Raw genomic sequence first — 27,111 nt, 5'->3', positions numbered from 1 at the left:
TGACTACAATTTTTTTATATTAAAAAAAAATAAATAAATCAAATAATATTTTATTACTTTGTTTTATTTTTTTGGCTCAATTTTTTGAATACTTGTTTTTTTTTTTTTGGTTGAGAGAAATAATACAACAAGCATTACTCGGCTATTTCCAATACTAATTGAATTTATTTTATTTAAATAAAAAAAAACGACTAAATAAATCAATAAATTATTGTTTTATAATGATACATGTACGAGAGAGTGTACAGTATATATAAAATAATTTAAAAAATATCAAAGAGAAAAGAAAATTAAACAAACTTAATGTCATTTAATCAAAATAAATAATAATTATATATTTTTTTATAAAATAATTTTTGCTATGATTATACAAAATACATAAACGCATGAATAATAATTTTTTAAAATTTTTATAATCAATTGTCAGCAGCTTCATGAGTCAGAGGTCGTAATTATCATTGCCTTGGACTTTAGAAGATGGAAAAGCCGAAATAAAATAAATTATTAAGCAATACTCACTCAACATATTAATGACAAAATAAAAAATAAAAATTTAATTACTCGATCATTAAAATAATACGGAATCGTGTTTTGCAGTCAAAGAGCTTAAAAAAATTCCACTTGAATAATAAGGGGTCTCATGAAAAAGATAAGCAGCACTTTGCCCCCGGCAGATTGTTGATATCGTATCACTATAAAAGACCCAAAGAGACACAATGATTTCGTCAGTTTAAATCATCTTGCAAACAGTACAAGTTAATATTAATTTATAATTTTTTTTGTCATTGATAAAACAATACTAAAAAAAATGAAGGGTATTTGTGCAGTAATATTAATTTCAATGGTTGTATTTGTGTGTGGCAAACCAAGTGGTGATGCTGCTGCACCATCACAAGTACCACAATTAAGTGATTTAATTGCCCAAGCTAAAACTGGTATTGATACTCTTACCAAGGATCTTCAGGAAAAAACTGGAATTAATCAAGAAGAATTTGTTAAAACCGTCAAGACACAGAGTGATAATCTTGTAGCAAATGTTCAATCTTACATTACCAAAGTTTCTGAAGATGTAAGTATTTAAAAATTAAAATTAAATTAATTATTGATAAATGTTTGTTTTTTCTATTTTAGATTAAAACAAAAAGCCCTGAATTAGAAAAAACATGGAATGATGTTAAAGCAAGATTAACAGAAGTTACCAACAGTATAAATGCACAAATACCAGATGCCAAAGAAAATGCTAGTTTACTTCAAGAAAAATTAACAAGTGGTCTTCAAGTTATTCTTGATGAAAGCAACAAAGCAGTTAAAACAATTAATGAAAATTCAGGACAAGTACAAGAAGACATTGCTAAATTTACAAAACAAGCTGTTGAAATTGCTGCTCAAACAACTAAAAATCTTGATACTAAAATTCGTGAACTTGCTGCTGCTCCAGCTAAAGCCTAAAATTATCTTCACTAATAACTCTTTTTTTTACATTATAATTAAATAAATATTTATATAAAAATGTTTATAAATATATATTGAATAAAAAATAAAGATAATCACAATTTATTATAAATTTTTAATTATTTATTTTAACAATATTCATTTGAATGATAATTTGGACAATAATTACTTTCAGCTGATAAATCACCAATTTTAATGATTCTTCGTGTTAATGGTTTTGAAAATAATAGGGGATATATTATGTCAATGATACTTGATACAACACTGCTGGCAATCATCAATGATTTTGATAGAAAAAAATTTAAACTTTGATCTGATGTTCTTTCTTCTGATGAGCATGATGAACAGTATGGATATGGTGCTGCTATCACTTGCTAAATATTAAAATTAAATATTAATATTTTTATAAAAATAATTTAAGTATATTTTACTCACATCGTGATAAATAATTACAAGAATAATTGAAAAACCAAGACAAATTGTTTGTATGTTAATCATGATTAAATATTTTGTAAAATTTGTTGTTTCTCTTTGGAAATTTTAAACGTGACTTTTTCAATTTTTAACATGACATCTGATAATATCAAGACTTTTTCAATGCGGAAGTTTTTTTTTCATTTAATATAATAATTATTATTTACGGAAGTTGAAAAAAAATTTAATAATAATTGAGAGTGGATTTTATTTTAGGAAAAAAGAAGGGGGAAAAATAAAGAGGGAAAGTTTTTAAATAAAGATAAGAAAATAATATATAAATGACTTATTGTTTCTATTTTTTTTTTTTAAATAAATATATTAATATTTTAAGAATGAGCTTTTTTGGAAATTAATTTAATGAAATTTTAGCCACTTTAATGCAGAAATTTTCAAGTGGTCACGGAGATCCATATAAAAAAAAAAAATTTATAAACGGTTTAAATAATTATTTTTTTTTCAAGGTGAAAAAGCAACATTTGAGCAGAGACTATCTCAAATCAAAAGAATATATAGATGATTTAAAAAAATTAAAAATTCATAAAAAAAAATTAAGAGATTATCGAAAAAATATTCAAAAAATTTATGGAATTGTGGTTTTTTAACTTTTCAATTGATAATTAACATCAGCAAATTTTTATAACGAGGTTAAAAAATAAAACGACTATTTCAATGTCAGCAAAAAATAAAATGCAAACATTTTTGTTTTATTTTTTTGCTCAACAACAAAATGTGTCACCAGTTAAATTAATTGCCATTACGTTTTCAACGAGTCACATTCAAAGCAATCTTTAAATTAAAAAAAAATATATAAACAAACAATATATAAACGTTAAAATAATATTTAATAAATAATTAAAAATAATTAACGTGAATTTTAAAAACATGACGATAACTTCCGTAAAAATATTTATTATTTTTTTAACAATAATTTTGGTAAGTTAATATTTTCATAAATATTTAGTATTTATATTTATTTAATGGAGAACACAAAGATTTACAAAAATATTAGAATCACCAAGAAAAATTCATGAATCAGATGAAAATCATGAAACATCAATGGAACGACGTGAAAGAATAAATCGTGGATTTGAAAAAGTCATACAATTTATAAGTTTATTAGGACAAATTGATAGTTTTGTTGCTGAACGTGCAAAATCAATTGTTCGTAAAATAAATGCAATTTATGATGTTGATGAAGCAGAAAAATTAAATGAACGTTATGATAATTTTTAAAATGACAAAAAAACAAATCTAAGATGCACTTGAAAACAATTATCAATTTGTAATAAACACAAATAAAATTAATTAATTATAATTAATTAAAATTAAATTAAAAATTAATTTAAAATAAATATTTTTTTTTGTCAACAGGTAGCGTTGTTTTTATCTAACAAAATGGCGAATAATTATATTTTGAAGTTTAAACACAGCCAATTATAAAAAAAAAAAATTATTTCTCTTCAACTCTGTCTTTTAATTGGTTTCAATGGCCGCAAGCATATACCCAATGTACAAATACACAGTAACCGGGGAAACGGGTTCGGGGCGAAACCTTAATCACGGCTGATGTAACGTATTTTTTTTTTGCAAATTTCCATATTAATATATATAAATAAACAAATTAAAAATCTATAATATAGTTTTTTAAAAAAATAATAAAAATAACCTTCCTTTTGTTTAAACAATCTCCACATGTTTTAATAAATTTGTGATAAAAAAATAAACAAAAATAATAATTTGACATAAGTGGGTGTTGTTGACGTGCAATAATAATTAATCACCGCGTGTTTACACCACGCGACTTGAGTGAACTTTAATCATCAGGTCAAAATTCATAGGAAAAATTAATTATTCAATTATCAATATAATTCATTGTTTTTTTAAATCATATTTACTATTTTTTTTTTTTTTTTTTTTCTTGTGTTATCGACGTCATTGACGACTGGGATAACGATTTCATCAAGTGCATATTTGACAATATATATACATCATTATTTATAATAATAATAATAAAAATAACAACAAAAAAAAATACTTGTTACGTAATTTAGTTGAAAAATATTTACATTTTTTTTTTTTATATAAAAAAAACTAATGAAATTATTTTTTCTAGTTCATTGTTTTTTTATTGTTTTTTTTTATTTTGATTATTAAATTTTGTTGAGGCTCTTCGAGTACGTAAAAGAGTTGATATAATTTCCAAAAAAAACATACCTTGTTTTATGATGATTTAAAAATTAAAAAAACTAATTTTTTTTAAATTTTTTTATTAGAACAATTTGTTGTTATATTTATCTAAATTTTATGCATATATATTGTCTGATTGTTTTGTTATAAAATTGTGTACATGAATGTGGGGCTTCATTTTTGAACGTCTCCATTTTCTCTCACCACTTTGGTGAATAAAAAAAAAAATGCACACACATACAGTGCCAAAGGCGCGTCATCAGAATAACCTATAAAAAAAGAGAGATAAAGCTAAAAAAAAAAAAAGAAAAAAAAAAAAAAAAGAGAAAATTCGAGTTACGTTAGTGTATGCTTGATTTATTCCAAAATAATTTTGTGAATAAATGGTATATAATTAAATTTGTGGTGATTGAAATAGCTTGATTGGTTTAATGACCAATTAAAAATAAAAATTTAAAACAAATAAAAAATAATTTAGATAATTTATAATTTTTTTTTAATTTTAATTTTTTCTTTTTCTTTCATTTTAGTTGACGAAAGAAAAAAAAAAAAAAAAAAGAAGTACATATATCTTGAAGTATAATTGCATAGGGTGGTTATTATTGAGTGTATGTATGTATGTGTATAATTTGTAATTGTATGACTGCATATTAAATATTTTGTCAAAGTGTTTTACGGAAATATCGTCAAAATTCCGGTCCCTACTAGGAAACGAGAAGGCGCCCAGCGTACTGGTGGCGATAAAATATATACGCGATTTGGTGATCAAGATTTATCGTCAACAAGCAGAATGAATAACAAGAGAAAGGGTCGTTCAAATTCAACCAGGTCAATGTTCATTATCATCATAAATTAATTCATCATATTTATTGATAGTATTTGTTATAAAAACAAACAAAAAACAAAATGAAAACTCTATCATCATGATATTAATACTTGCTTTTTGTTTTTTTTAAAATTATGTTTATAGATCTTCAAGGCCACGACCTGCTCATGATAAACCCCAAGTTCCAGAGGGTATTTATAATAATGCTTATTTTATGCATGCAGCAACAAACCTTGTTGGCAATTCAGTACAGGTAATAATAATATTATTATGTAACTATTATAATTATTTACTATGTTCTATTAGCTATGATATGTTAATGATTTTTTATGTTAAAAAAAATAATAGGTAACAACACAAAATGGTTCATTGTATGAGGGAATATTTCGTACATTTTCAAGTCAATTTGAGATTGTCTTGGAGATTGCTCATCGTGTTGATAGTACTGGTAAAATTCCAGTTGATAGTATTGTTGAAAAATTAATATTTAAACCACATGATGTTATTGAAATAAAAGCAATTGATGTTGATCTTGCATATGCAACAAAAGATACATTTCAAACAGATACAGCTATTAGTAAATTTAATGGTATTGTTGGTGAAAAAGAATTGGAACCATGGGATGCACCATCATCAACAAATGGTATTGAATTTGATTTAGATGGTACAGTTAATGGATGGGATCCACAAGAAATGTTTAAAAGAAATGAACAAATATATGGTGTACAATCAACATTTGAACCTTCATTAGTTGGTTATACATTACAATTACAACGTAAAGATACTAAAGAATTTAAAGATCAAGAACAAAAAGCTGCTGAAATTGCTAGTGAAATTGAATCACAACCAACTTTTAAAACACGTGCTGATCTTGAAAATGGTGATGAAGAAGAACGTTTTGCTGCTGTATCAAGACCAATTAATGAAGGTAAATATGTACCACCAAATAAAAGAAATAATCTTAATACTGGTAAATTAACAAGATCAACACCACCACCACCATCAACACCATCACAAAGTCCAGTTACTGCCACTACTACAACTACTGCTACTAATAAAAATGCATTTAATCAACAACAACAACAACAGCAACCACCACCACTACTGCCATCATCTTCTTCATCATCATCATCGTCATCAACATCATCGTCTTCATCAATGTCAGTGACATCAACAAATATAATTTCACCACAACCAAGCAATATTCCTGTTGGTCCAATACAAAATCATCCACCAGTTGTTACACATCCAGTATCAATGCCACCAAGTGGTGTTATTCCTCAATACAATACACCACCACCATTTGTGCCACCACCAACAACAAGTCAACCACCACCACCACTACCTACTATAATACCAGCAATAATACCACAACAACAACAACAACAAGTACAACAGCAGCAGCTGCCACAACAACAACAACAACAAGTTGGCTTTTCATCTCAACAATCACAACAACCAATAGTAAATAAATTGAGCCTAGATAAACGTGAACGTTCTGGACGACAAGGCTATCAAGGTGATAAAGCACCACCAGCACCATTCTCACAATCAAATATTGCTGTTACCCCCCAACAACAACAGCAACAACAGACACATGTATCATTACAACAACAAAATTCACTTGATAATCAACGTGCTGACATGATAGCTTCAAAAAATGATCATAGAAAAATACCATCATCAAGAAGTCGTGATGAACAACATTCTGATTTACGTCAATTTGCATCAGAATTTAAATTGGAATCAAGTAATCAAGATACATCATCAATACCGAGAAAACAACATCATCAAGATTTATCACAATCTCATCATTCAACATCAGTACATCAAGGACAAAATGAACAACAACAACAACAACAACAACATCAAACACAAAATGAACCAGTTGTTACAAATAAACCACCAACTGGACCAATAACTGTTCGTGCAAATACACCACCACAACAAGCTCAAAGACAAACAACACCACCAATGCAACAAAAACAACAACAGCAACAACGAAATGCTCTTGCTGAAGCTGCTCTTGCAGACGCCTTAAAACATTCAACACTCAATCCAAATGCTAAAGAATTTAATCCAAATGCCAAGCCATTTACTCCAGTAAGTTAATTAAATAATTTACATTTATTTAAAATTTATATTTAGACAAATAAAATAATTAACATTATTTATTAATTAATGTAGCGTTCTCCAAGTACACCAACACCAAGTAGACCCCTTACACCTCAAACACCTCAATATTCTGGAGCACCAATGCCAACAACAGTTGTCATGGGACAAACATACGTTATGGCAAATCCACCACCATCATTTTCACAAGGACAGCCACAACCAGTCGCAAGGTTCCGAAAGGGAGCCCAACCTTTTTTAGGTATTGTAAATTATCCCTCATCCAGATATCCATCGTCATAATATTTATATTATGGATAATTTTTTTTTTTTTTACTTTTTTTTCCTTGTTGAATGAACACCAATAAATAAACAATAATAATAAACAAAACACACACACACACAAAAAAGAGAGAAATAAACAATTTTTTATATATTTATGTTTATTTAAAAATAAAAATAAAAAAAACAAAAAAAAAAAATAAAAACTATTTTCAGTTTTGCCGCATCATCATCGTGCACCAGATATTGCATCACAAATACAAGTTGCAGCAGCAACTGGTCAACCATTGCTTGCACCAGGACCACTTCATCCATCTTTCCAGGTACCTTATCCAGGCCAACCAGCTTATCAGCAAATGGTTAGAATGGTTCAAACAGCACCACCACCACCACCACATGGAATGCCAAATCCATATCATCATCATCATCATCATCATGATACACAAGGACAACAAAATCCTGGTATACAATATATGACACAACATGGTAATCCACATCATGTTACTCATCAACAACAACAACAACAACAGCAACAACAACAGCAGCAACAACAACAACAACAACAGCCAAGTCAAGCACAATCACCAGCAAATCATCAACAACATACACCAGGTTCATATAATCAACCAGGTACACCACAACAGTCATATCAACAACCACCACCACAAGGACATCCACAAAGTCCATATCCATTGATGATGCCAATGTTGGCACCACCAAATATTGCATTACAACAAGGACCAACTCATACACATGCACATATGCAATATACATTGGCACAACCGCCACCCGGTGCTCAACCAATTATACCCGTTATGCCTCACAATCAGTAGCCGAGACGAAAATCGAGAAGATAGAATCGTTAAATAGTTATTTTTCTCATTGTTTATATTATTAATTATTAATTATTATTTTAATATTATTATTACTATTATTATTTACTTGAGAAAAATAGTTATTATAAATTTAATAATTATTAACGATTGAATTATTGTAATTGACCTTATTGATTGAGGAGCCAGCGAAAAATTAATCCGTATTTATTATCAAATCTTTTCTTTTCTTCTTCTTCTTCTTCTTTTCTTTTTTACTAGCATTTATCTGCCAGTAGTACTGAAATGGTCTTAATATATATATATCTCTATTCAATTTTTTTTTATTTTTTATTGTCTTGTGTCTTGTCTTTTTTTTTCTTTTGTATTTATTGTTGCTAGATGCTCCAATGATACACATGTTTATTTGTTAGTTTTTTTTTTTTTTTTTTAACTATATTAAAAGCAGCTTGATGTTGCTTAATTATTATGATTATTATTATATTATTATAATTTGTTTTCTTCCAATGATTATAATAGCTACCTCTTAATTATTTTCTGATGGAAAAATTAATAATTGAGGAGTTTTTATATTTGGTAATATAAAAAATTAAATATTTTCGATAATAAATTCGCAAGCTCCTCAAATAAAAAGATTTAAAAAAATAATTAAACGAATCTATACTCTCGATTTTATTGGGACGATTTGTTTTATCGTTCAGTTGTCAATCAGGCACTACTGTTTGTGCGAGCCTTACATGCAATTTATTACTATTGCACATGGGACATTACTCAAACTACTTGATTTATTACCAACAAAACTGTATAACAACAAAGTTTTTTTTTTTTTTTTTAAATCATCTCTTAGCAGATGTGTTTTTTTTTTTTTTTTTTTTAAATTATCATCGCTTGTTACTGATAATTAGACGTAAAAAAAAAAAAAAAAAAAAAAGTTGTCATACATTTTGATGGGTTTTAATATGAGAGATCAGTTGAGCATCTTTGGCGGTTATACCAACAACAACATTTATATTTTCCCCTTTATACAACACTATTTAACTCGAAGAAAAAAAAAAAATTTATTATTTTTACCATAATAATTATCGTTTTAGAAATAATTGCGTTAAAATTTTAACAATAATCCGTTACTGAATTATAAAACAAGTAGTTATCAGGTTCCTTGAAGTAGGCCGTTTATAAAATCCATTAAAAATATAAATAAACATAAAAAGATAATTATATTATAAGAAATTAAAAAAGAAAAATAAATAAGACGAAAGGCAAAGAAAAGATAGATTGATGAATGGAGAATTTTGTAATCAATTGAACAATGTGTTCGAATTTTATAACGTAAAAAAAAAAAAGAAACTAACACGAGTATTATTGATGAGATCACCATCAATTGATTGTTCAAAGTTTATTATGAGATGACAGTAATAATGAGCAAGTTTAGGAGAGCTCAATGAGTGCTTAATATTTATTTTCCTGTACGAGAGCTCTCAATTGACATGATTGTTGTGAAAAAAAAAAACATTGTCATTTTTAAATTAGTAATAATGATATTTTGACTCGATGAAAAAATACTGCTGATTGTTGATATTGTAAAAAAATTTTTTTCCCTTTTTTTTTTTTTTTTACAAGATGTGGGATAAAAAATAAAAAAAAAAAAATAATGAGGTGCGATAATCCATGGGCTATAGAACTATTAAAAAATAATAGTAAACAAAAAAAAAATACACAAACTTTATTTAAAAAAAAAAAAATGTAACAATTTATTTTGTGAAAATTAAATTTTCACATGATAAATTGATTAATTAATTATAAAAAATAAAGTCTTAATTGAATTTCGAAATAATGAAGAGTGAGTGGAAATAACAAGGGTGGTTTAAAAAAAAAAAAAGATGGCATTTTAGATAGATGTTAAATCAAAATGATAAATAAATAAATGAAATTAAACGCTAAAAAAAAAAAATGTTGTTGATAGAGATTATCATTATAATAATCTCTAAATAAATGCGTTTAAATAAAAAAAATTTCTTAGATGCAAAACTGTTGCGTGGCATCGCTATAGGCAAAAATTTTATATCAAAAATAAGAAAATTTAAAAAAAAAAAAAAAAAAGACATCAAATAAAATAAAAAGATCAAGTAAAAAAGCAATGAAAAAAAAAAATAAAATTATAAACAATATTGTTTAATTTTCATTTTCCTTATAATTAATTTTTTCAGCTATTTTTTTCCAGCAACAATAATCATAGTAATATTTTTTTCGACGATAATGCTGATTTTGTTTTGACCATCTTTCACGTGTCGCCAAATCCATTTGTGAATTAACCTTAAAAATTAAAATAATAGTCAGTTTGTTTATTACAAGCCGCATGTTTGTGTGTTGATTGTTAAAAAATATATATTTAAAATGTCTAGCATTGATAAAAATCCTTGGAACAATTTAGTTATTAAAAATAACAAAGGTGAAACAATAACTAATCCAATTTTGCTGAGTGATCCAATTAAAAAAACCCTAAAAGCTTTAAAATTTAAATCACCAACCCCAATTCAGGTAAAAAAAAAAAAATACAATTGTTAATGTTTATCTAAATTCCAATAATGTTGTTATTAATTAATAATTTTTTAGGCTGCTTGTATACCAAGATTATTACATGGTCAAGATGTTGCTGCTGAAGCTGTTACTGGAAGTGGAAAAACACTGGCATTTATAATACCACTTTTGGAACTTATGCTGGTAAAAAAACAAAAACAAAATAATATTTAATAATACCTAGACAATAAATATATAATAATTAATTAATATTTTTAGAAAAGAGAAGATCCTTGGAAAGAAACTGAAATTGGTGGATTAATAATATCTCCAACTCGTGAATTAGCAACTCAAATAAGTCAAGTTTTAGAAAATTTCTTATCAAGAATACCATCATTAAAACAAGTTATGCTAGTTGGTGGTACAACAGTAACAGATGATATTAAAAAATTAAAAAATAAAGCAAATATAATTGTTGCAACACCAGGTAGATTAGGTGATATATTTGAAAATTTTGAAGACACACTAAGACGTAGTGTTAAATCACTTGAATTTTTAGTACTTGATGAAGCTGATAGATTACTTGGTCTTGGTTTTGAAGATGATTTAAATAAAATATTTAAAAAATTACCATCTCAAAGAAGAACTGGTTTATTTTCAGCAACACAAACAACTGAATTAGCTGAAATATTTCGTGCTGGTTTAAGAAATACAGTTGTCATAAGTATCAAAGAAAATTCAAGCCTATCAACACCATTAACATTGAGTAATCATTATACAATTGTTGATGGTGATAATAAATTAGCATCATTAATTAGTTTTATAAAAACAAAAGATAATAATATGAAATATATGATATTTTTTTCAACATGTGCATGTGTTGAATATTTTAGTCATGTTATTGATCAATTATTACCATCAATAAAAGTATTAGCATTACATGGTAAAATGAAAAAAAAACGTCAAAAAATATTTGATGAATTTCGTTGTATTAAATCTGGTATAATGGTATGTACTGATGTTATGGCTAGAGGTATTGATATACCAGAAGTTGATTGGGTATTACAATATGATCCACCATCAGCAGCAAGTAGTTTTGTTCATCGTTGTGGTAGAACAGCTAGAATTGGTAATGAAGGTAGTGCATTAGTATTTTTATTACCAAATGAAGATGCATATATAACATTTATTAAAAATAATCAAAAAGTTGAACTTGGTGAAATTAAAATTGATATTGATCAACAAATTATTGATAAATGTAGTAAAATAATGAAACAAATACAAAAAAAAGATAGAGTTTATTTTGATAAAGCAAATCGTGCATTTGTATCATATATACAATCATATCATAAACATGATTGTAGTAAATATTTAATTAAAATTGATGAATTAGATTTTGTTAAAGTTGCTATGGGTTTTGGTTTATTAAAAATGCCACGAATGCCAGAAACAAAAGGACGTGATTTAACTGGTTTTATTGAGGATGATATTGATTTTAATACGATATCATATAAAGATAAACAACGTGAACAAAAAAGATTAGAAAAATTGAGTGTTTATCAAACTACTGGTATTTGGCCAAGTAAAAATAAGAAAAAAGCTAAACAAACTGAATCTTGGTCTGAGGCTAAACAAAAAAAAATCATAAGACAAATAAAAAAAGGTAAAAAAAAAGAAAAAATTGATAAACGTGTTAAAGCTGGTGGTCCAGCAAAACCAATTAAAAAAAAGAAAGTTAAAAATTTACAAGAAGATATTGATGAAATTGCTAAGGACATTGCATTGATTAAAAAAGAAAGAAGAAAAAAGGTAAATTGGCTTTTTTTTTTCTAAAAACAATTGTGTGTTTATTTAGATTTAATTAAACAAATTAATTTTTTTTTTTCATTTCAGATTACAAAAGAAGAACTTTATGAAGCTCTGGGTTAAAAAACAACATCAACATTGTACTTGTATATATATATATTTTTTTTTTTTTTTGTCAATAAAATGAACAAGCTGAAGAATCATGTTTTATTTTTATTTATTAAAAAACTTTGATGATACTGGTATGCCATCAAGGTCACCATGCATTTTTTATTTTTTTTTCTCTTTTTTCAAAATGGAAAGTAGAATATTTAATTTTATTTCTGTTGGAAAAATATGTTTTTATTATTTTTTTATCATCATCAACAGGGGCAATCATCAAAATTCAACACAAGCTTCATTTAAAAATAAATATAAAATTATAAAAATTAAATTTAATAAATATTTTTATCATTTTTACAAGTCGATATGTAGAATCAATATTTAACAATGATAATTCTTATTGAATTGAGTTTTTTTTTTTTTTTTTATTTGCTCACGTGGTATGATTTTTGTATGACTCAAGTGAAAAAAGTAGGGGGAACATGAGTCAGCCTCTGGAACCCTTGTGTACTTTTGTATCTGTATGCTGCTTGTCCCCACTTTCACTTGATGTTGCTTGATATAATAAATAAAAACGACAAACACAGCAAATTTTATTCTTCAATTGACATATAAAATAATTATTCAATAACAAGTGATATAAATAATATTTTAATTATTTAATAATTGAATTTTTTTTCTTTTTTGGTGCAACGTGTGTGTAGAGTTTGAAGGATACTTGTTGATTATTTTAAATTTGAATTTGTTTATTTATATATTATTATTTTAAAAATGGTACTGAGCTCTGAAATGGAACAAGAAGATAAACCAAAGTGGCTTCTTGAGTTGGAAAATCGTAAACGAAAGGTGAGTCATTTATTAAAATTAATTTGACAAAATATTTGTTACTTTGATTATTTGTCAATTGAGAAAAAAATAATAAAATTGTTTTATTTGTTGTTTAGCCTCGTTTAGCTCATGAAGTTGGAGCTGGTGCACCGTGTATTAAATGTTCACAAAGTTGTCCAGGTTTAGATTTACATTTTTGGCGTAAAATATGTAAAAATTGTAAATGTAGTCGTGATGATCATGATGTACCAAATGATGAATTTCCTCAATTTGATATATTATTTGGAAAAACAAAAAATCAATTAAATAAAAAAAAACCAATATTATTAAATATACATGAAAAAGATGTTAATAATAAAGGTGAAATATTTGATTGGGCACCACCAGATACAACAGCTGAACTTGCTGCTGATTATATGAAAGCATTACCAAATGATAAATTACCAATAAAAGGTACAACTGGTGCATTATTAAGAAAACAACAATTACAAAAACAACTACCACTTCATGATATTGATCATAAAAATTGTGATGAATTATCAGAATCAGAACGTACACAATTTGAAAGATATTTAGATAATTTAAAAAAATATGCTGGACAAGGTAAAGTTACTAAATTTGTAACAGCTAAACCATTTGATAAAAGCCAAATGACAACATTAAATTCATCTGATTATTTAACTCCAAAACATCAACAATCAAATGATTATCAAAATATTAATTTACGTACACCAAGTAGTTTTATACCAGAAACATTATCACATGATATTAATAGAGATGAAATTTTAGAACATCATCGACATGCTCCTCCATTACAATTTACAAGACCTGGTGCTGAATTAAATAATAAACCAGTTGATTATGCTAAACTTGGTGAAAAATTATTGTCCACAAAATGGACTAGTCATTCTATGGATAATCCACTAAATAATTCACCAAGTAAGTCATCATCTCTCAAGTTTCCATCTAAATTTCCTATCACTTCAAAGCAAGATGATCATTATGAAGAAGGAAATTCAATTTACAATGATAATATGCAACCTAATTGTATTCAAGCACAACGTTCAACTTTAAAAAATCCAGATAGTCATTTGATACAATCACAGACTTTGTCTAATCACATTAATCCAGCAGTTAATTTTGCCCAAACAAATATTTATGATAATGATTATAATAATATTGATACAATTCCATCAAAAAGTTATCCATATACTCTTCAATATTTAAGAAGTGGTGGTAATTCTTCAGGTAAATTAGCAAATTCTGAGGATGTTATGGGTTCACTTGGATCAATTGCCAATAAATCTAATCCTAAAATTGAAACTGATTGGCTTCATGCTTATAATACTATGAAAAACAAAAAGAATAATTCAAATGACGTACCTAGTTATCATAATTATTTACCAAGTGATGTAGAAAATTTGGAAGATCTTGATTATCTTGATTATTTAATTTCAAGACCACCACTTAGTTATCCAGAAAGAATGGCGCTAATCGAAAAATTGTCTCCACAAAATTTACACAAAAATATTAATGATAATAAATCTCTTCAAGCTCATTATATGCCAAGCAAAGTCCATGAATCAACAAGTAAAAATGATGATAAATTAAATGACAATTATGATGAAAATTCAATTTTAGCTGATAAAATATTATCTGATGCATTATTACAACCAAGTTCAATAAATTCTGGTGATATTATTGGTAGTACACTTGATCAACAAGGTTTAAATTATATTCGTGAAAAATTAACAACAAAATATTCTGATAAAATAAATTCAACTGAGCTAGCTAATTTACAAATGAAAAATAATTCTGGCCATTTAAATGATAGTTTAACAAAAGGAATAAATGCACAATTATCAAGTTATGGTAATGGAATTAATCCAACAATAATAAATTCACAAGAACAAAATATACAAATATTTCCAGATGAAATAACTGGATCATCATCATCAAGACTCATGGAAAATCCAGCAACAGATTATTTGGGTTTAGCAATGAATAATTTATCAATGATACAAAAAAAAGTACAAAATTGTCATCAATGCCAAGAGGATATTGTTGTTGGTGATGTTGTTGTAACTGCTGAAAAAGCAAAAGATGCTGCATGGCATCCAGGATGTTTTATTTGTTCAGTTTGTAATGAATTACTGGTTGATCTTGTTTATTTTTATTACAAGGGTAAATTATATTGTGGAAGAGATCTTGCTGGTCTTTTAGAAATACCAAGATGTTTTGCTTGTGATGAGGTAAATTTTTATTGATCATTTATGTTTATTTATATATAATAATTATTGTTGTTGTTTTTTTTTTTCCTAATAGCTAATATTTGTGAGAAAATATACTGTTGCTGAAGGACACAATTATCATGTTAAACATTTTTGTTGCTGGGATTGTGATTTACCATTGGCTGGACAACAATATATTTCTGAAGATGATAAACCACTTTGTCTTCCGTGTTTTAAAAAACTTTATGCCAAGACATGCAACACTTGTAATGGTGTCATTGCACCAGATCAACTTGGTGTTGCTGTTAAACATTTAGATTTTCATGCAACTGATGAATGTTTTTGTTGTGCTGGTTGCAAAAAGACACTGTTAAATGGTAAAATTGCTGTGAAAAATGATAAACCATTTTGCAGCAAAGAATGCATCATAAAATTTGAATAAATAATATTTTTATATAATTAATAATTATACTTTACAAATTTTAACATTTGTATTATTTTATTAACGTTTTTTAAATGTTTTTTTTTCTTTGATAAATTTAAGGATTATAATCAAAATAATATTCAATTTAGAATAATACAATTTTTATTATGTAATAAACAATAAAAACAACTTTTTTATTTTATTTTTTTTTTATTTTAATAAATATATATGAGATATTTAAGATTTTAAATCTTTGTAAATACCAAAAATATATATCCTTTTTTTTTTTATTTGACAAAACAATATTCACCCATAAATCTTTAGACTTAAACATTTTACAAACACTATATCATAAAAAAGAGGAAAAAAAAAAAAAAACACTAAACATAAATCAATATTTATCTTTTGCAAAATATGCTTATAAAATAATAATTAAAAAAAAAAAAAAAAGATATGAATCTAAGATTACACATAAACTTGAAAAAGAAAAAAACAAACTAATTTTTTCATTAATTATCAACAAATTTGTTATATAAATTGTGTAAACAATTTTCTTTTTTTTTTCTTTTTTTCTAAATTGTTTATAAACAAATTAAACTTAATATAAAAGATGAAATTGATAAATGAATATTTACTCTGATTCACTGTCTACGACACTGCGAATTCGTTTGCTTGTTTCTCGACTTGCTCTTGGAGATGCTGGAGCTGTAGGACTTACTGATCGTTTTTTTGGTTTTGGTCCAGCTCGTGAACGTGTTACACGACCTAAAAAATAATTGATTAATCAATTAATATGTTTATTAAAATTGTTTTTATTATTTTATATTTACCTCCAGATATAATATTATTTAAATCCAAATCACTGACATTTATTTCTTTTGGTTTTTCACGTTTTGCGTCATAAATAGCTCTGCATTTTTCTAATGTTGGTGTACCAACTACACCATTTTCTTCAAGAAATTCTTTGAGTTTTTTAACTTTTGCTGAATCATTTTTAAGACCTTTGAAAAGTTCAGTATTGTATGAACGTATTCTTATTCCAGTTGCATGAATAAGTGATTTTAATTTTTTTAATTGTCTAGCATACGGCTATAAATAAATAAATAAAATAAATAAATAAATAAATAAATAAATTTAATTAAATTATTAACATTAATAGTAATTAATTCAAGTTACCTCGTGTTTTTCTTTTCCAGTCTTGGAAGTATTTTCATCATCACTATGTTCGTTATCACTTGCTTCACTTGCTGTGTCTTTTTTCGAATTTTCTTCATTTACTTTGAGCTTTTTAGCTCTATCAGCAAGATTGTGATCTTCTTCATCCTCATCTGAACTATTATTTTTATTTTTTTTACCAGTTGTTTTGGTTTTTTTATTATTTACTGATTTTTTAGTTTTTTTAGCTGTTGATTTTTTAGCTGGTTTTCTTTTTGATGTTGTAAAATCTTCATCATCAGAATTATCTTCTTCTTCACTTTCTGATTCACTTTTTTCATCTTCATCAGTTATTGGTTTATTTTTTTTTGTTGATTTTACAGCTCTTTTTATAACTTTTTTTTTTGTTTTTGATTTTTCATCATCAGATTCTTCATTTTCAACTTTATCATCAGATTCAGCATCGGATTTTTCAGTTTCTTTTTTTGTTGTTTTTTCTTCTTCACTTTTTTCATCATCTTCATCATCTGATTCTTGTTTTTTTTTTGATGACTTGGCAACTGATTTGACTGGTTTTTTTTTTGTTTTTGAAATATTTTCTTTTTTTTTAGTTTCAACTACTTCTTCTTCTTCATCATCATCTTCACTTTCTACTTTTTTATTTTTACCAGTAGCTTTTTTAGTCTCCTTGCTTTTTTTTTTCTTATCAGTTTCATCATCGTCATCATCATCAGACTTTGTATCATTTTTATTTGAAGTATCATCAGGTGTTTCTTCATCACCACTCATTTCTAATTCTCCAGCATTTGGCTTAGCCTTGACAATGATTGTCTTGGGTCTTGGCTTATCCTCTTGTTTTTTTTCATCTTCAGATTCTGAAGCTTCTTTGTCACTTGCACATTCAACTGACATCTCCAAGCCATTTACCACTTCAACGTCTTTATCAGATTTTTTTTCCTTGGATTTTATTTTCTCTGATTTTTCAGTATCATCCTCGTCTTTTGATGCTGTTTTTTCTTCCACCTTTTCACTTGATGACTCTTCATCAACCTGTTTATATAAAATACAATTTAAAAAATGATTTTTATATTTTTTCAATAATCCATTTAATCATATTACCTTTTTTTCTTCAGGAACATTTGATTCACAATCCATTGCATCAGCAACATCTGCTTCTTTTTTATTTTTTTGATCATCACCATCATCTTCTTTTTGGGCAACATCACCATTACCATTTGCCTTTACTTCAGTTTTTTCTTCAACTTGAATTTCTTTAGTTGCATCTTCATCTAATTTTGGCTTTTTTGGCGCTCTTTCAACTTCAACATCTTCAATTGATGATGCATCCAATGGACGTTTTTTAATATCATCAACGTCAATTTTTTTACCAACATCTGATGTTGGTTCAGCTGAACTATCAACGATCATTGCTGTGTCTGCTTCTGATTCAACCATTTTGAATTGTCACGTGAAATCTAAAAAAAAATAGATAATTTTTTACCAAATTAATTAATTATCATAAAGAAAATCAACAAAAAAATAATATCAATAATCTACATCTATTTCCAATAATTATCAACATAATTTTACAACAAATTGTCGTGTTATTTCGTTTGATGCATTTTAATTTACGACTTGTTGATTTAATCAACAATATGTGTTTTATTTTATATGATTTTAACCTTAAAAAAAATATGATAAGACTAAATAAAAAAATAATCTAATATTATTGTTATGAATATTACCGATGATTAGTCACACTGTTGACAAGATGATTTATTTGTATATTTTTATTGAATATTTAATAACAACATGAATAATATAAATAAAATAAAAATAAATAAAGTAATTTAATACATTATTAGAGATTTTTTTAAAGATGCATGTTATTGGACGCCGAAAAAGATAAGATAACAGTCTAATATAATGTAATAATTTACACAATTATTTAATCACATACCTGTTGTTTATGTTTATATTTGTTGTTGTTTATATTTATAAATATATTTTATGTTTATATCACCTTTTTTATAACGTTTTTTTTACGAGTTTAGTAAAATTGCGCGGGCAAAATCTACGCGGCAACGTATATTTGAGCGGCCATGTTATGTATTTACACACTTAATCAAATTTTTTTTTTATCGAATTAATTTTATTAAATTATTATTATTATTAATAATATTATTATTATCAAAGGAAGACTAGAAAGAGAGTGCCATCTAGAAAAATCCAGAGATCTGTCAAGTGTCGCTACTTGTTTTTTCTTTGGAACGCCATTTTTGTTGTTGTTGTTGTTGTTTGTGTTGTGTCAAATTTGTAAACAATAAATGAAAATGATGAAAAATAATAGGTAAATTATTTATAAACAAATGGTCATGAATAATAGTCAACTATATTTATTTATTAGCTACTTTGTTTATTGTTTTTTCATTCAGTCTAGATTATAATTTTTTTTGTTTGTAAATTTTTTAATAATGACAAGTGTTTGACATAAATATTTTTCAGAGATCCCAGCAACAAAAGAGATTGAACTAGATCAAATCAAGTTGAATACTTTGGATTAATATCAATAATAAATATCATGAAAGAATTAAATTATGCTAAAACTACAAAAACCTCTGGAAGAATAAAAAAACTTGTAGCTATGAATTTTGTTTGGTGGATCATTTAAATATGTCATCTAGATGCTAAATGATTATAAAAAAATAGAAAAATATTAAATAATAATCCAGGTAATAATTCTAATTTAAATTATAATAAAAAAATAATTAAATTAAATAAAAATAAACATACCGTGATAATTGAAAGAAAATAATTTTGTTTGTTTCAAAGGTTGCATATTTTATTGACATAAATTATGATGATGATAATCTTGATTAAAAGATACAGTAAGCTAGTACAGATATAATGAAAATATCAACAAATGACCAAACAAGATTAAATCATGAACAAAGAGAAAAAAAAAAAATGATTGGTCCATTTTTTGAATAAAAAATAATATTGTTATTACTATCGGCTGACAATATATTGTTTGCATATATAATCTTGATGAAAAATAATGATAAGTAATAAACAGAAGATTCTAGAAAGTTATATAAATATGATAAATGAATTTTCAACTATCTTCCACTCATTGTTTATAATAAAAATTTATTAATACAAATTTTTAGAAAATAAAACTGGTTCATTTCGATTGATCAATATGAGTCGTTTCGATACTGTTTACATTTCGATGACAGTAATACAACAATCTGATAAGAAATTTTTTAAAAAACAAATAAAAAGTAGGTGAAAGAACTCACGTTCTTTGATGTGTGTTATTAAACTACGCAATCGCAATAAATAAATAATTTAAAAAAAAAAAGAAAAGAAGATACAGGTGCATTCTTGGCACGAGTATTTAGTCTCGTGCTCATGATTATGAAATGTCAGTTTAAAATCATCATCCAACAGAAGATGGCTGCTAAAGAATTTAACAATTAATTAATTAATTAATATATTTATTGAAAATTCAACCAGTTTTTAAATAAACTTTTGGTTTTATTTTTATATATATCAAGACATTTGGAGGTCGTGGAAAGTTATGCCACGTCGCCAACAAAGCAAACCAACATTTCGTCTATACAAACATCAAAGAATCAAGATTTTTACATATTTAAATATAATTAAATAATCAATTAACAATATAATTAAATTTAAATCTTTATATTTCTTTTTTTTTTTCTTGTAAATTAAAAAAGAAAAAAAACAACAAGAACAACAGCAACGTTTTCGTTAAACTTTTATTTTTATACAATTTTTTGTTTTTTTTTTTTATAACGACAGAATGAACCTGCCGTAGTTTAATTGTCAATTAAACAATTAAATATTTAACATCAAAATTTATATAAAAAAAAAACGAAAAATAAAAGTAAAAATAATTAAAAAATCATATATAAATGGGCATTTTTAGATCACTATTGTTTGGTAAGTTAAATATTAAAAATAAAAATTAAATAATCAATTAAAAATAAATAATAAATTTTATATTATAAATTAAAGGTAAATACCTGATGATTACAAACACAGTTAGCTGTGGAATGATGATGGGTTTTGGTGATTTAATACAACAACGTGGAACTCAATGGAAACGTGATTATTTTGATAAATCATCAAAAAATTTAATAAATGATAATTCATCAAGTAAATTGCTACAGCAATGTATAAATAATAATAATGATTTACAAAGAGGATTAATACTTGCAAATACAATTGAACATCATGAAATAATTGATAATCATGATTTTGAAAGAACTAAAAATATGATTACTGTTGGACTTTTACAAGGTCCATTTAATCATTATTTTTATATTTTTTTAGATCGTTTATTACCAGGTAAAAATGTTAAAACAGTTGTTAAAAAAACATTTATTGATCAAATTATTGCTAGTCCATTATCCCTGGGTATATTTTTTATTGGTCTTGGTAAATTGGAAAATCGTAATTCACATGAATTATTATGTGAAATAAAAGAAAAGTTTTTTGATACATATAAAATTGATTGTTGTTTTTGGCCACCTTCACAATTGATTAATTTTTTATTTGTTCCAATGAGATATCGTGTTATTTACATTAATTTAATGACAATGTTTTATGATATATTTTTATCACATACAAAATACGTTAATTAAATATTAATCAACAATATTAATTATAATTATAATGAAATAATAAAAAAATATTTAATCAAGCATCAAAAAATAATAAAAAATGAATTTGTTTTTTTTTCTTATTTTTAAATTAATTCCTTAATAAGTGTACACACATGATTTAAATAAAGAAAAATTATTAAATTTTTTTCTTTATAATAAATGTTTACTTGATTGTTGAAAAAATGTATTTAATAATTTTTTCAAGACAATGAAATAAGTCATAAAAGATAAACAAGATTGTCTAAAAAAATTACAAAATAAATAATTTTTTATTCAACAGACAAGACGCCAATTTGTAAATAATTAATATTCTACTAATATCATAAATACCAATAATTTAATGATAAATATTGATGCAATTATTTAGATTATTTTTTTATATAAAAAAACAATGATATTAAAACGTGATATTGTTTTATTTGTGTTATCGTTTGACAACCTGTCAGAATGGCGCCAATAAACTTGAAGTTTATTTATTTTTTTTTATTATCAGTAGCATTTATTATCAGTAGCATGGATCATCATTAATTAATCTATTGTTGTTAAAAAATTTCACAATATTTTTTTTTATATTTATCAAAAATAATTTAAATTATTTAATCAAATTTAACATGAAGAAACTTAAATCGAAAAAAAATCTTAATAATTGATTTTTTTGCTAACTTTAATTTTTAATAGATAATTATTTTATTTATTTGTCTAATAAAATAATAATATGATTTAAAAATTATTGTTTTATTTAAAAAATTAATTGATTTTGTTTTTTTTGATTCACGTAGTTTTACGAGAGTGGGGAGAATATTGAATTTGGAATCACCTTAGGAGCAAGATGAAGGTCATAACTCACAAGGCCAGTTAATTCTAAATTTCGTTCAGTTGAATTCAGTTGTTCAAGTGACACACTGTCATTGCAAAAAATTATAATATTTTAATTAATAAATTTAAATTAATAATCAATTAAAAATGGCACGTAAATTTTTCGTTGGTGGTAATTGGAAAATGAATGGAACAAGAAAAGAAACTGATGAAATTGTTGCATTTTTAAAAGCTGGTCCATTGGATCCAAATGTTGGTACGTATTAAATGTCACATTGACAATATTTAACATGAAAAATATATATCAAATTAAATGCAAAAATAATTTATATAATTAATAATTTAACAGAGGTTGTTGTTGGTGTACCATCAATTAATTTGACTTATGCAAAGAGTATTTTGCCATCAACAATTGCTGTTAGTGCTCAAAATTGTTACAAGGTCGAAAAAGGTGCATATACTGGTGAAATAAGCCCAGCAATGCTTGTTGATAATCAAATACCCTGGGTTATTCTTGGACATTCTGAAAGACGTAATGTTTTTGGTGAAAATGATGAGTTAATTGCTGATAAAATTGCACATGCCCTTGAGTCTGGTGTCAAGGTAATTCAATATCAATATTCTTTTTTTTTTTTTTTTTATTATTTATCAAATCAATATTATACAACTAAAAAACAATTTAATATCTTGTTTTTTTATTATTTATAATTAAAAATTAATCATACATAAAATTTTTAAAAGAAATCAAGTCAATTATTTCATCATCTTATCTTTTTTTTTTTTTTTCTTTTGTTATTTAATTGATGTTCATTTTTTTAATTTATCATGTTTTGTTTTTTATTTGAATGGAAAAATTTTTATTTAATTAATTGTTTATGATTTTCTTAGGTTATTGCTTGTATTGGTGAAAAATTGGAAGAACGTGAAGCTGGTAAAACTGAAGAAGTTGTTTTCAGACAAACAAAAGCAATTGCTGATAAAATAAAATCATGGGACAATGTTGTTCTTGCATACGAGCCAGTTTGGGCAATTGGTACTGGTAAAACAGCAACACCACAACAAGCACAAGAAGTACATGATAAATTACGTGCATGGTTGATTAAAAATGTCAGTCAAAGTGTATCAGATTCATTGAGAATAATCTATGGTGGTTCAGTAACAGCTGGAAATGCTCAAGAACTTGCAAAAGAAAAAGATATTGATGGATTTTTAGTTGGTGGTGCATCACTTAAACCAGATTTCGTCAAAATTATCAATGCCAAACAATAATTCATTTATTTATATTAAAATTAATCATTTAATTTTTTGTTTAATAAATTATCTTTGAATTCCAACAATTCAACAATCCAATTTGCACAAAAAAATATATAATTAAAATTAAATAGCTATTTTTTTTTTCGTTTTTAATTATGTTCATTAATTGTGGGACATTATAGAACAATTAAAAAAAATATTTCAATGATAAAATTTTTGCTGTTAAAACAAAATGTAAATGATTAAATAAAAAGTTTAAAATTTATTTATTTCTTTTGTTATAATATATTTATTTAAATGACAAAATTATTATCTAACCAGTTGTGATAAAAATCTAATTAATATTATTATTAACAAATAAATTTGTTTTATTGTTTTTTTCCAGTTATTAAATTTGTTTTTATTTAGTTGATTATTTAATCATACCCCGAGTGATAACACCAACTGGTGCATCAAGATTTTTGACTGAATTAAGACCATCATGTTTGGTTCTTGCTAATGCTGTTTGAGTGAGAGACCTGAATGTTCTTGGTTCCCAACAAGCTAAATCAGTAAGAATTTTTCTGTTAAGAAAAATATCATTTCTAGCAAGACCTTCTTTCAAAATATTAGTTGTTATTCCATGCTCAGCAGTTGCTGCATTAAGTCTTTGATTCCAAAGCTAAAAATTAAAATAATTATTTATACATAATTTAGTCATTTGTTTATTATAAACAATTGACTTACATCAGACAATTGCATTCTTTTTAGTTGTCTTCCTCTGGTTGCAAACATCATTGCTCTGTTGACAGCTTTTATTGTTACTGAATAACAATTTCTTGCACGTCCACGATAATGCTATAACAATTAATATTTATTATTAATAATTATTGTAATGTATAATTATTGTTAAATATATTTACCATGGCCATTTTAAATATTTTTCTTTTTCTCCAAAATTCATCTGGACCCCTGTTTCTGGCCAAAAGTGTCAATGATGTAAAAACCATTTTTATATTTTTTTTATTCAACAATTGTTTTTTAATTTAATTGTTTTAAATTATTATCCGGTCTTTAGATAACACAGGTGCAACACACACAGATGCACACAGAGGTTATTTTTCTCTATTAAAAAAAAGATTGACTGTCATGGCGGTGCATGAATTTTTTTCATGAAAAAGTTATATAAATTTATTTAAATTTCGCGCTATTTTAACATGGCGGTGATAAAGGTTTTACGTTTATATTAAAGATGGGGTTCGTTGTACTTTCTCTGTCTTGTTGAAAGCAAGAGAAAAAAATTAAAAAACACGTGAGAAACAAAAAAAAATTTGTTGTCAATAAATTAATTATAAACAATGAGTGGTAAAAAAAAGTAAGTAGCTTAAAATATAAATAAATAATAATATTATTAAACAAAAAAATTTGTTTAAAAATAATAATTAAAAAAAGCCATTTTTAATTGATAAATTTATGCTAAAAAATTTTGTGGTTATATGTTGTAAATAAACACTTGTGTTAAAATAAAAAAAATATAAATTTCAGGATGAAGAAGCAAGAGGAGGATTTTGGTGATATTGATCAGTATGACGATGACAATATTACTGACAGTGATGATGAGTTTTCAGACAGTGACAGAAAGCGATTGGAAAAAGTACGAAAAAGAAGAGTAGAAGAAAATTTTGATAGTGATGATGAAATTTTTGGTTTAAATTTGGATGATCTTCAAGGTGATTATGATGATGAAGAAGAAGAAGAAGAAGAAGATGATGATGAAGCCGAACCAGATTATGACATGCCTGATGAACGTGCTTGGGGAAAAAAGAAAGGTCTTTATTATTCAACTGATTATGTTGATCAGGATTATTCAACAACAAATGAAAAAGATCTTCAAAAAGCTAAATTGGAAGAAGAATCAGCACGTGCAATACAAAAAAGACTTGCTGAACAACTTGATGAGGCTGATTTTAATCTTCATCAATTTTCTGAAATGAATGATGATGATAAAAATGATCAAGATGATGATAATGTTGTTGTTTCACAAGATTTATCAAAATTAAGTAAAAGAGAAAAACTAGCTTTTTTTAGAAAAGAAAGTCCAGAGTTTGAGCCACTTGTCAATGACTCAAGAGGTAAGAAATGAAAAAAAATAAAAAAACAAAATCAAACAATTATTTTAATAAAATATTTTTAATTTATTTCAGCTCGATTAACAGAGATGAAGGATATTCTAAGTCCATTTATAAAATTAGCAGAAGAAAAAAAATTTCCAAATATGTCTGGAGTAAAATTTATACAAACTAAATATCGTGTATCATTAAATTACATAACAAATATGTTGTTTTATCTTATGCTCAAAGCTAAAAGAATACCAGTAACAAATCATCCAGTTATCAAGCGTCTTGCTCAGTTTCGTTTACTGTTGACTCATCTAGAAAATAAACAGGGTGATCTTTTAGAAAGAGCATCTAAATTAATAGCAAGTGCTAAAGAAGAAGATAAAAATTATGACTTTGAATATGATAATGAAAAGGCAACAAATGACATGATTAAATCAGCTATTAAAACAACAAAACCAATTGATAATAAAGATAAAGATGAAGAGAAAGATGTTGCTAATGAAGATCAAGAAGAATCAGCAATGCAACTTGATGAAAGTAATCAAGAAAATTTGGAAGATGAAAAGCGAGGAATTACATATCAAATTGCCAAGAACAAGGGTCTTACACCACACAGAAAGAAGGAACTTAGAAATCCTCGTGTTAAACATAGAAATAAGTATCGCAAAGCTATCATACGCAGAAAGGGTGCTGTCAGAGAAGTCAGAAAAGAAACAACTCGTTATGATGGTGAATGGTCCGGTATCAACGCATCAGTCATCAAGAGTATTAAAATTAAATAAACAACAATGTCTTATAATTACTTTTAACATAAAAAAAAAACTCAATGATAAAATAAACAAATTTTTGTTATTATTAAATGAAATTATCAATTTTTTTTATTAAAGTAATAATAGTACCTAGTTTCATAAACAAGCAACGTATTTTTGATTTTTTTTTAATGATAATTAAATAAATTCAAGACTGATTAGAATTTTTTATTTTTTTTTTCTATTTTTATTTAACAATCTTTTATTTAT

At 25.6% G+C, this 27,111-nt stretch overlaps 10 protein-coding genes across 10 annotated transcripts; 7 read left to right on the top strand and 3 right to left on the bottom strand.

The window, feature by feature from the left end:
* The first annotated feature begins 714 nt into the window (after positions 1-714).
* Positions 715-1,557, top strand: LOC122848472. Its single transcript, XM_044146552.1, has 2 exons — positions 715-1,069; positions 1,132-1,557. The coding sequence occupies exons 1-2, from the start codon at positions 809-811 to the stop codon at positions 1,447-1,449; spliced, it is 579 nt and encodes a 192-aa protein (XP_044002487.1). The 5' UTR covers positions 715-808; the 3' UTR covers positions 1,450-1,557.
* Positions 1,558-1,580: 23 nt separating this feature from the next.
* On the bottom strand, positions 1,581-2,166 carry LOC122848473. Its single transcript, XM_044146554.1, has 2 exons — positions 1,888-2,166; positions 1,581-1,826 (listed from the first exon to the last, which is right to left on the bottom strand). Exons 1-2 carry the CDS (start codon positions 1,948-1,950, stop codon positions 1,581-1,583), a joined length of 309 nt encoding a protein of 102 aa, XP_044002489.1. The 5' UTR covers positions 1,951-2,166.
* A 2,480-nt stretch (positions 2,167-4,646) lies between these two features.
* Positions 4,647-10,127, top strand: LOC122848363 (ataxin-2-like protein). The gene is made up of 5 exons (XM_044146381.1): positions 4,647-4,944; positions 5,087-5,195; positions 5,291-7,045; positions 7,130-7,316; positions 7,553-10,127. The coding sequence occupies exons 1-5, from the start codon at positions 4,907-4,909 to the stop codon at positions 8,167-8,169; spliced, it is 2,706 nt and encodes a 901-aa protein (XP_044002316.1). The 5' UTR covers positions 4,647-4,906; the 3' UTR covers positions 8,170-10,127.
* Positions 10,128-10,399: 272 nt separating this feature from the next.
* On the top strand, positions 10,400-12,615 carry LOC122849396 (ATP-dependent RNA helicase DDX55). Its single transcript, XM_044148093.1, has 4 exons — positions 10,400-10,707; positions 10,783-10,890; positions 10,966-12,492; positions 12,580-12,615. The coding sequence occupies exons 1-4, from the start codon at positions 10,564-10,566 to the stop codon at positions 12,613-12,615; spliced, it is 1,815 nt and encodes a 604-aa protein (XP_044004028.1). The 5' UTR covers positions 10,400-10,563.
* A 496-nt stretch (positions 12,616-13,111) lies between these two features.
* On the top strand, positions 13,112-16,341 carry LOC122848368. Its single transcript, XM_044146411.1, has 3 exons — positions 13,112-13,440; positions 13,539-15,674; positions 15,748-16,341. The coding sequence occupies exons 1-3, from the start codon at positions 13,366-13,368 to the stop codon at positions 16,093-16,095; spliced, it is 2,559 nt and encodes an 852-aa protein (XP_044002346.1). The 5' UTR covers positions 13,112-13,365; the 3' UTR covers positions 16,096-16,341.
* A 309-nt stretch (positions 16,342-16,650) lies between these two features.
* Positions 16,651-19,449, bottom strand: LOC122848384 (transcriptional regulator ATRX homolog). The gene is made up of 5 exons (XM_044146436.1): positions 19,193-19,449; positions 18,352-18,707; positions 17,254-18,282; positions 16,908-17,166; positions 16,651-16,842 (listed from the first exon to the last, which is right to left on the bottom strand). The coding sequence occupies exons 2-5, from the start codon at positions 18,685-18,687 to the stop codon at positions 16,709-16,711; spliced, it is 1,758 nt and encodes a 585-aa protein (XP_044002371.1). The 5' UTR covers positions 18,688-18,707; positions 19,193-19,449; the 3' UTR covers positions 16,651-16,708.
* A 59-nt stretch (positions 19,450-19,508) lies between these two features.
* Positions 19,509-22,815, top strand: LOC122848449 (mpv17-like protein 2). The gene is made up of 5 exons (XM_044146531.1): positions 19,509-19,582; positions 19,738-19,964; positions 20,065-21,198; positions 21,274-22,461; positions 22,703-22,815. Exons 3-4 carry the CDS (start codon positions 21,171-21,173, stop codon positions 21,900-21,902), a joined length of 657 nt encoding a protein of 218 aa, XP_044002466.1. The 5' UTR covers positions 19,509-19,582; positions 19,738-19,964; positions 20,065-21,170; the 3' UTR covers positions 21,903-22,461; positions 22,703-22,815.
* A 69-nt stretch (positions 22,816-22,884) lies between these two features.
* On the top strand, positions 22,885-24,258 carry LOC122848446 (triosephosphate isomerase). Its single transcript, XM_044146527.1, has 3 exons — positions 22,885-22,995; positions 23,089-23,342; positions 23,628-24,258. The coding sequence occupies exons 1-3, from the start codon at positions 22,887-22,889 to the stop codon at positions 24,006-24,008; spliced, it is 744 nt and encodes a 247-aa protein (XP_044002462.1). The 5' UTR covers positions 22,885-22,886; the 3' UTR covers positions 24,009-24,258.
* Positions 24,259-24,316: 58 nt separating this feature from the next.
* On the bottom strand, positions 24,317-25,087 carry LOC122848460 (39S ribosomal protein L20, mitochondrial). Its single transcript, XM_044146542.1, has 3 exons — positions 24,896-25,087; positions 24,720-24,830; positions 24,317-24,654 (listed from the first exon to the last, which is right to left on the bottom strand). The coding sequence occupies exons 1-3, from the start codon at positions 24,980-24,982 to the stop codon at positions 24,406-24,408; spliced, it is 447 nt and encodes a 148-aa protein (XP_044002477.1). The 5' UTR covers positions 24,983-25,087; the 3' UTR covers positions 24,317-24,405.
* Positions 25,088-25,242: 155 nt separating this feature from the next.
* On the top strand, positions 25,243-27,111 carry LOC122848416 (something about silencing protein 10). The gene is made up of 3 exons (XM_044146485.1): positions 25,243-25,347; positions 25,518-26,104; positions 26,177-27,111. The coding sequence occupies exons 1-3, from the start codon at positions 25,331-25,333 to the stop codon at positions 26,872-26,874; spliced, it is 1,302 nt and encodes a 433-aa protein (XP_044002420.1). The 5' UTR covers positions 25,243-25,330; the 3' UTR covers positions 26,875-27,111.

This window comes from Aphidius gifuensis, linkage group LG2 (assembly GCF_014905175.1).
Source record: "Aphidius gifuensis isolate YNYX2018 linkage group LG2, ASM1490517v1, whole genome shotgun sequence".
NCBI lineage: Eukaryota > Metazoa > Arthropoda > Insecta > Hymenoptera > Braconidae > Aphidius > Aphidius gifuensis.
The sequence above is the reverse complement of the archived record's forward strand: the minus strand, read 5'-3'. Positions and strand labels throughout refer to the sequence as shown.

What these genes read in the sequence shown, in the direction of transcription:
- LOC122849396 (XM_044148093.1), top strand. Translation starts at nt 10,564, where the DNA reads ATGTCTAGCATTGATAAAAATCCTTGGAACAATTTAGTTATTAAAAAT. An exon ending in AATCACCAACCCCAATTCAG is followed by an intron (nt 10,708 to 10,782) that starts GTAAAAAAAAAA and finishes ATAATTTTTTAG; the next exon opens with GCTGCTTGTATACCAAGATT. An exon ending in TTAAAAAAGAAAGAAGAAAA is followed by an intron (nt 12,493 to 12,579) that starts AAGGTAAATTGG and finishes TTTTCATTTCAG; the next exon opens with ATTACAAAAGAAGAACTTTA.
- LOC122848446 (XM_044146527.1), top strand. Translation starts at nt 22,887, where the DNA reads ATGGCACGTAAATTTTTCGTTGGTGGTAATTGGAAAATGAATGGAACA. An exon ending in TCCATTGGATCCAAATGTTG is followed by an intron (nt 22,996 to 23,088) that starts GTACGTATTAAA and finishes ATAATTTAACAG; the next exon opens with AGGTTGTTGTTGGTGTACCA. An exon ending in CCCTTGAGTCTGGTGTCAAG is followed by an intron (nt 23,343 to 23,627) that starts GTAATTCAATAT and finishes TGATTTTCTTAG; the next exon opens with GTTATTGCTTGTATTGGTGA.
- LOC122848460 (XM_044146542.1), bottom strand. Translation starts at nt 24,982, where the DNA reads ATGGTTTTTACATCATTGACACTTTTGGCCAGAAACAGGGGTCCAGAT. An exon ending in AAATATTTAAAATGGCCATG is followed by an intron (nt 24,831 to 24,895) that starts GTAAATATATTT and finishes TAATTGTTATAG; the next exon opens with CATTATCGTGGACGTGCAAG. An exon ending in AAAGAATGCAATTGTCTGAT is followed by an intron (nt 24,655 to 24,719) that starts GTAAGTCAATTG and finishes TTTAATTTTTAG; the next exon opens with CTTTGGAATCAAAGACTTAA.
- LOC122848368 (XM_044146411.1), top strand. Translation starts at nt 13,366, where the DNA reads ATGGTACTGAGCTCTGAAATGGAACAAGAAGATAAACCAAAGTGGCTT. An exon ending in TGGAAAATCGTAAACGAAAG is followed by an intron (nt 13,441 to 13,538) that starts GTGAGTCATTTA and finishes TTTGTTGTTTAG; the next exon opens with CCTCGTTTAGCTCATGAAGT. An exon ending in GATGTTTTGCTTGTGATGAG is followed by an intron (nt 15,675 to 15,747) that starts GTAAATTTTTAT and finishes TTTTCCTAATAG; the next exon opens with CTAATATTTGTGAGAAAATA.
- LOC122848416 (XM_044146485.1), top strand. An exon ending in ACTTGTCAATGACTCAAGAG is followed by an intron (nt 26,105 to 26,176) that starts GTAAGAAATGAA and finishes AATTTATTTCAG; the next exon opens with CTCGATTAACAGAGATGAAG.
- LOC122848472 (XM_044146552.1), top strand. Translation starts at nt 809, where the DNA reads ATGAAGGGTATTTGTGCAGTAATATTAATTTCAATGGTTGTATTTGTG. An exon ending in TTACCAAAGTTTCTGAAGAT is followed by an intron (nt 1,070 to 1,131) that starts GTAAGTATTTAA and finishes TTTCTATTTTAG; the next exon opens with ATTAAAACAAAAAGCCCTGA.
- LOC122848363 (XM_044146381.1), top strand. Translation starts at nt 4,907, where the DNA reads ATGAATAACAAGAGAAAGGGTCGTTCAAATTCAACCAG. An exon ending in GGTCGTTCAAATTCAACCAG is followed by an intron (nt 4,945 to 5,086) that starts GTCAATGTTCAT and finishes TTATGTTTATAG; the next exon opens with ATCTTCAAGGCCACGACCTG. An exon ending in TTGTTGGCAATTCAGTACAG is followed by an intron (nt 5,196 to 5,290) that starts GTAATAATAATA and finishes AAAAAATAATAG; the next exon opens with GTAACAACACAAAATGGTTC.
- LOC122848473 (XM_044146554.1), bottom strand. Translation starts at nt 1,950, where the DNA reads ATGATTAACATACAAACAATTTGTCTTGGTTTTTCAATTATTCTTGTA. An exon ending in TTGTAATTATTTATCACGAT is followed by an intron (nt 1,827 to 1,887) that starts GTGAGTAAAATA and finishes TTTAATATTTAG; the next exon opens with CAAGTGATAGCAGCACCATA.
- LOC122848384 (XM_044146436.1), bottom strand. Translation starts at nt 18,687, where the DNA reads ATGGTTGAATCAGAAGCAGACACAGCAATGATCGTTGATAGTTCAGCT. An exon ending in ATGTTCCTGAAGAAAAAAAG is followed by an intron (nt 18,283 to 18,351) that starts GTAATATGATTA and finishes TTATATAAACAG; the next exon opens with GTTGATGAAGAGTCATCAAG. An exon ending in AAATAATATTATATCTGGAG is followed by an intron (nt 16,843 to 16,907) that starts GTAAATATAAAA and finishes ATTATTTTTTAG; the next exon opens with GTCGTGTAACACGTTCACGA.
- LOC122848449 (XM_044146531.1), top strand. Translation starts at nt 21,171, where the DNA reads ATGGGCATTTTTAGATCACTATTGTTTG. An exon ending in TTTTAGATCACTATTGTTTG is followed by an intron (nt 21,199 to 21,273) that starts GTAAGTTAAATA and finishes TATAAATTAAAG; the next exon opens with GTAAATACCTGATGATTACA.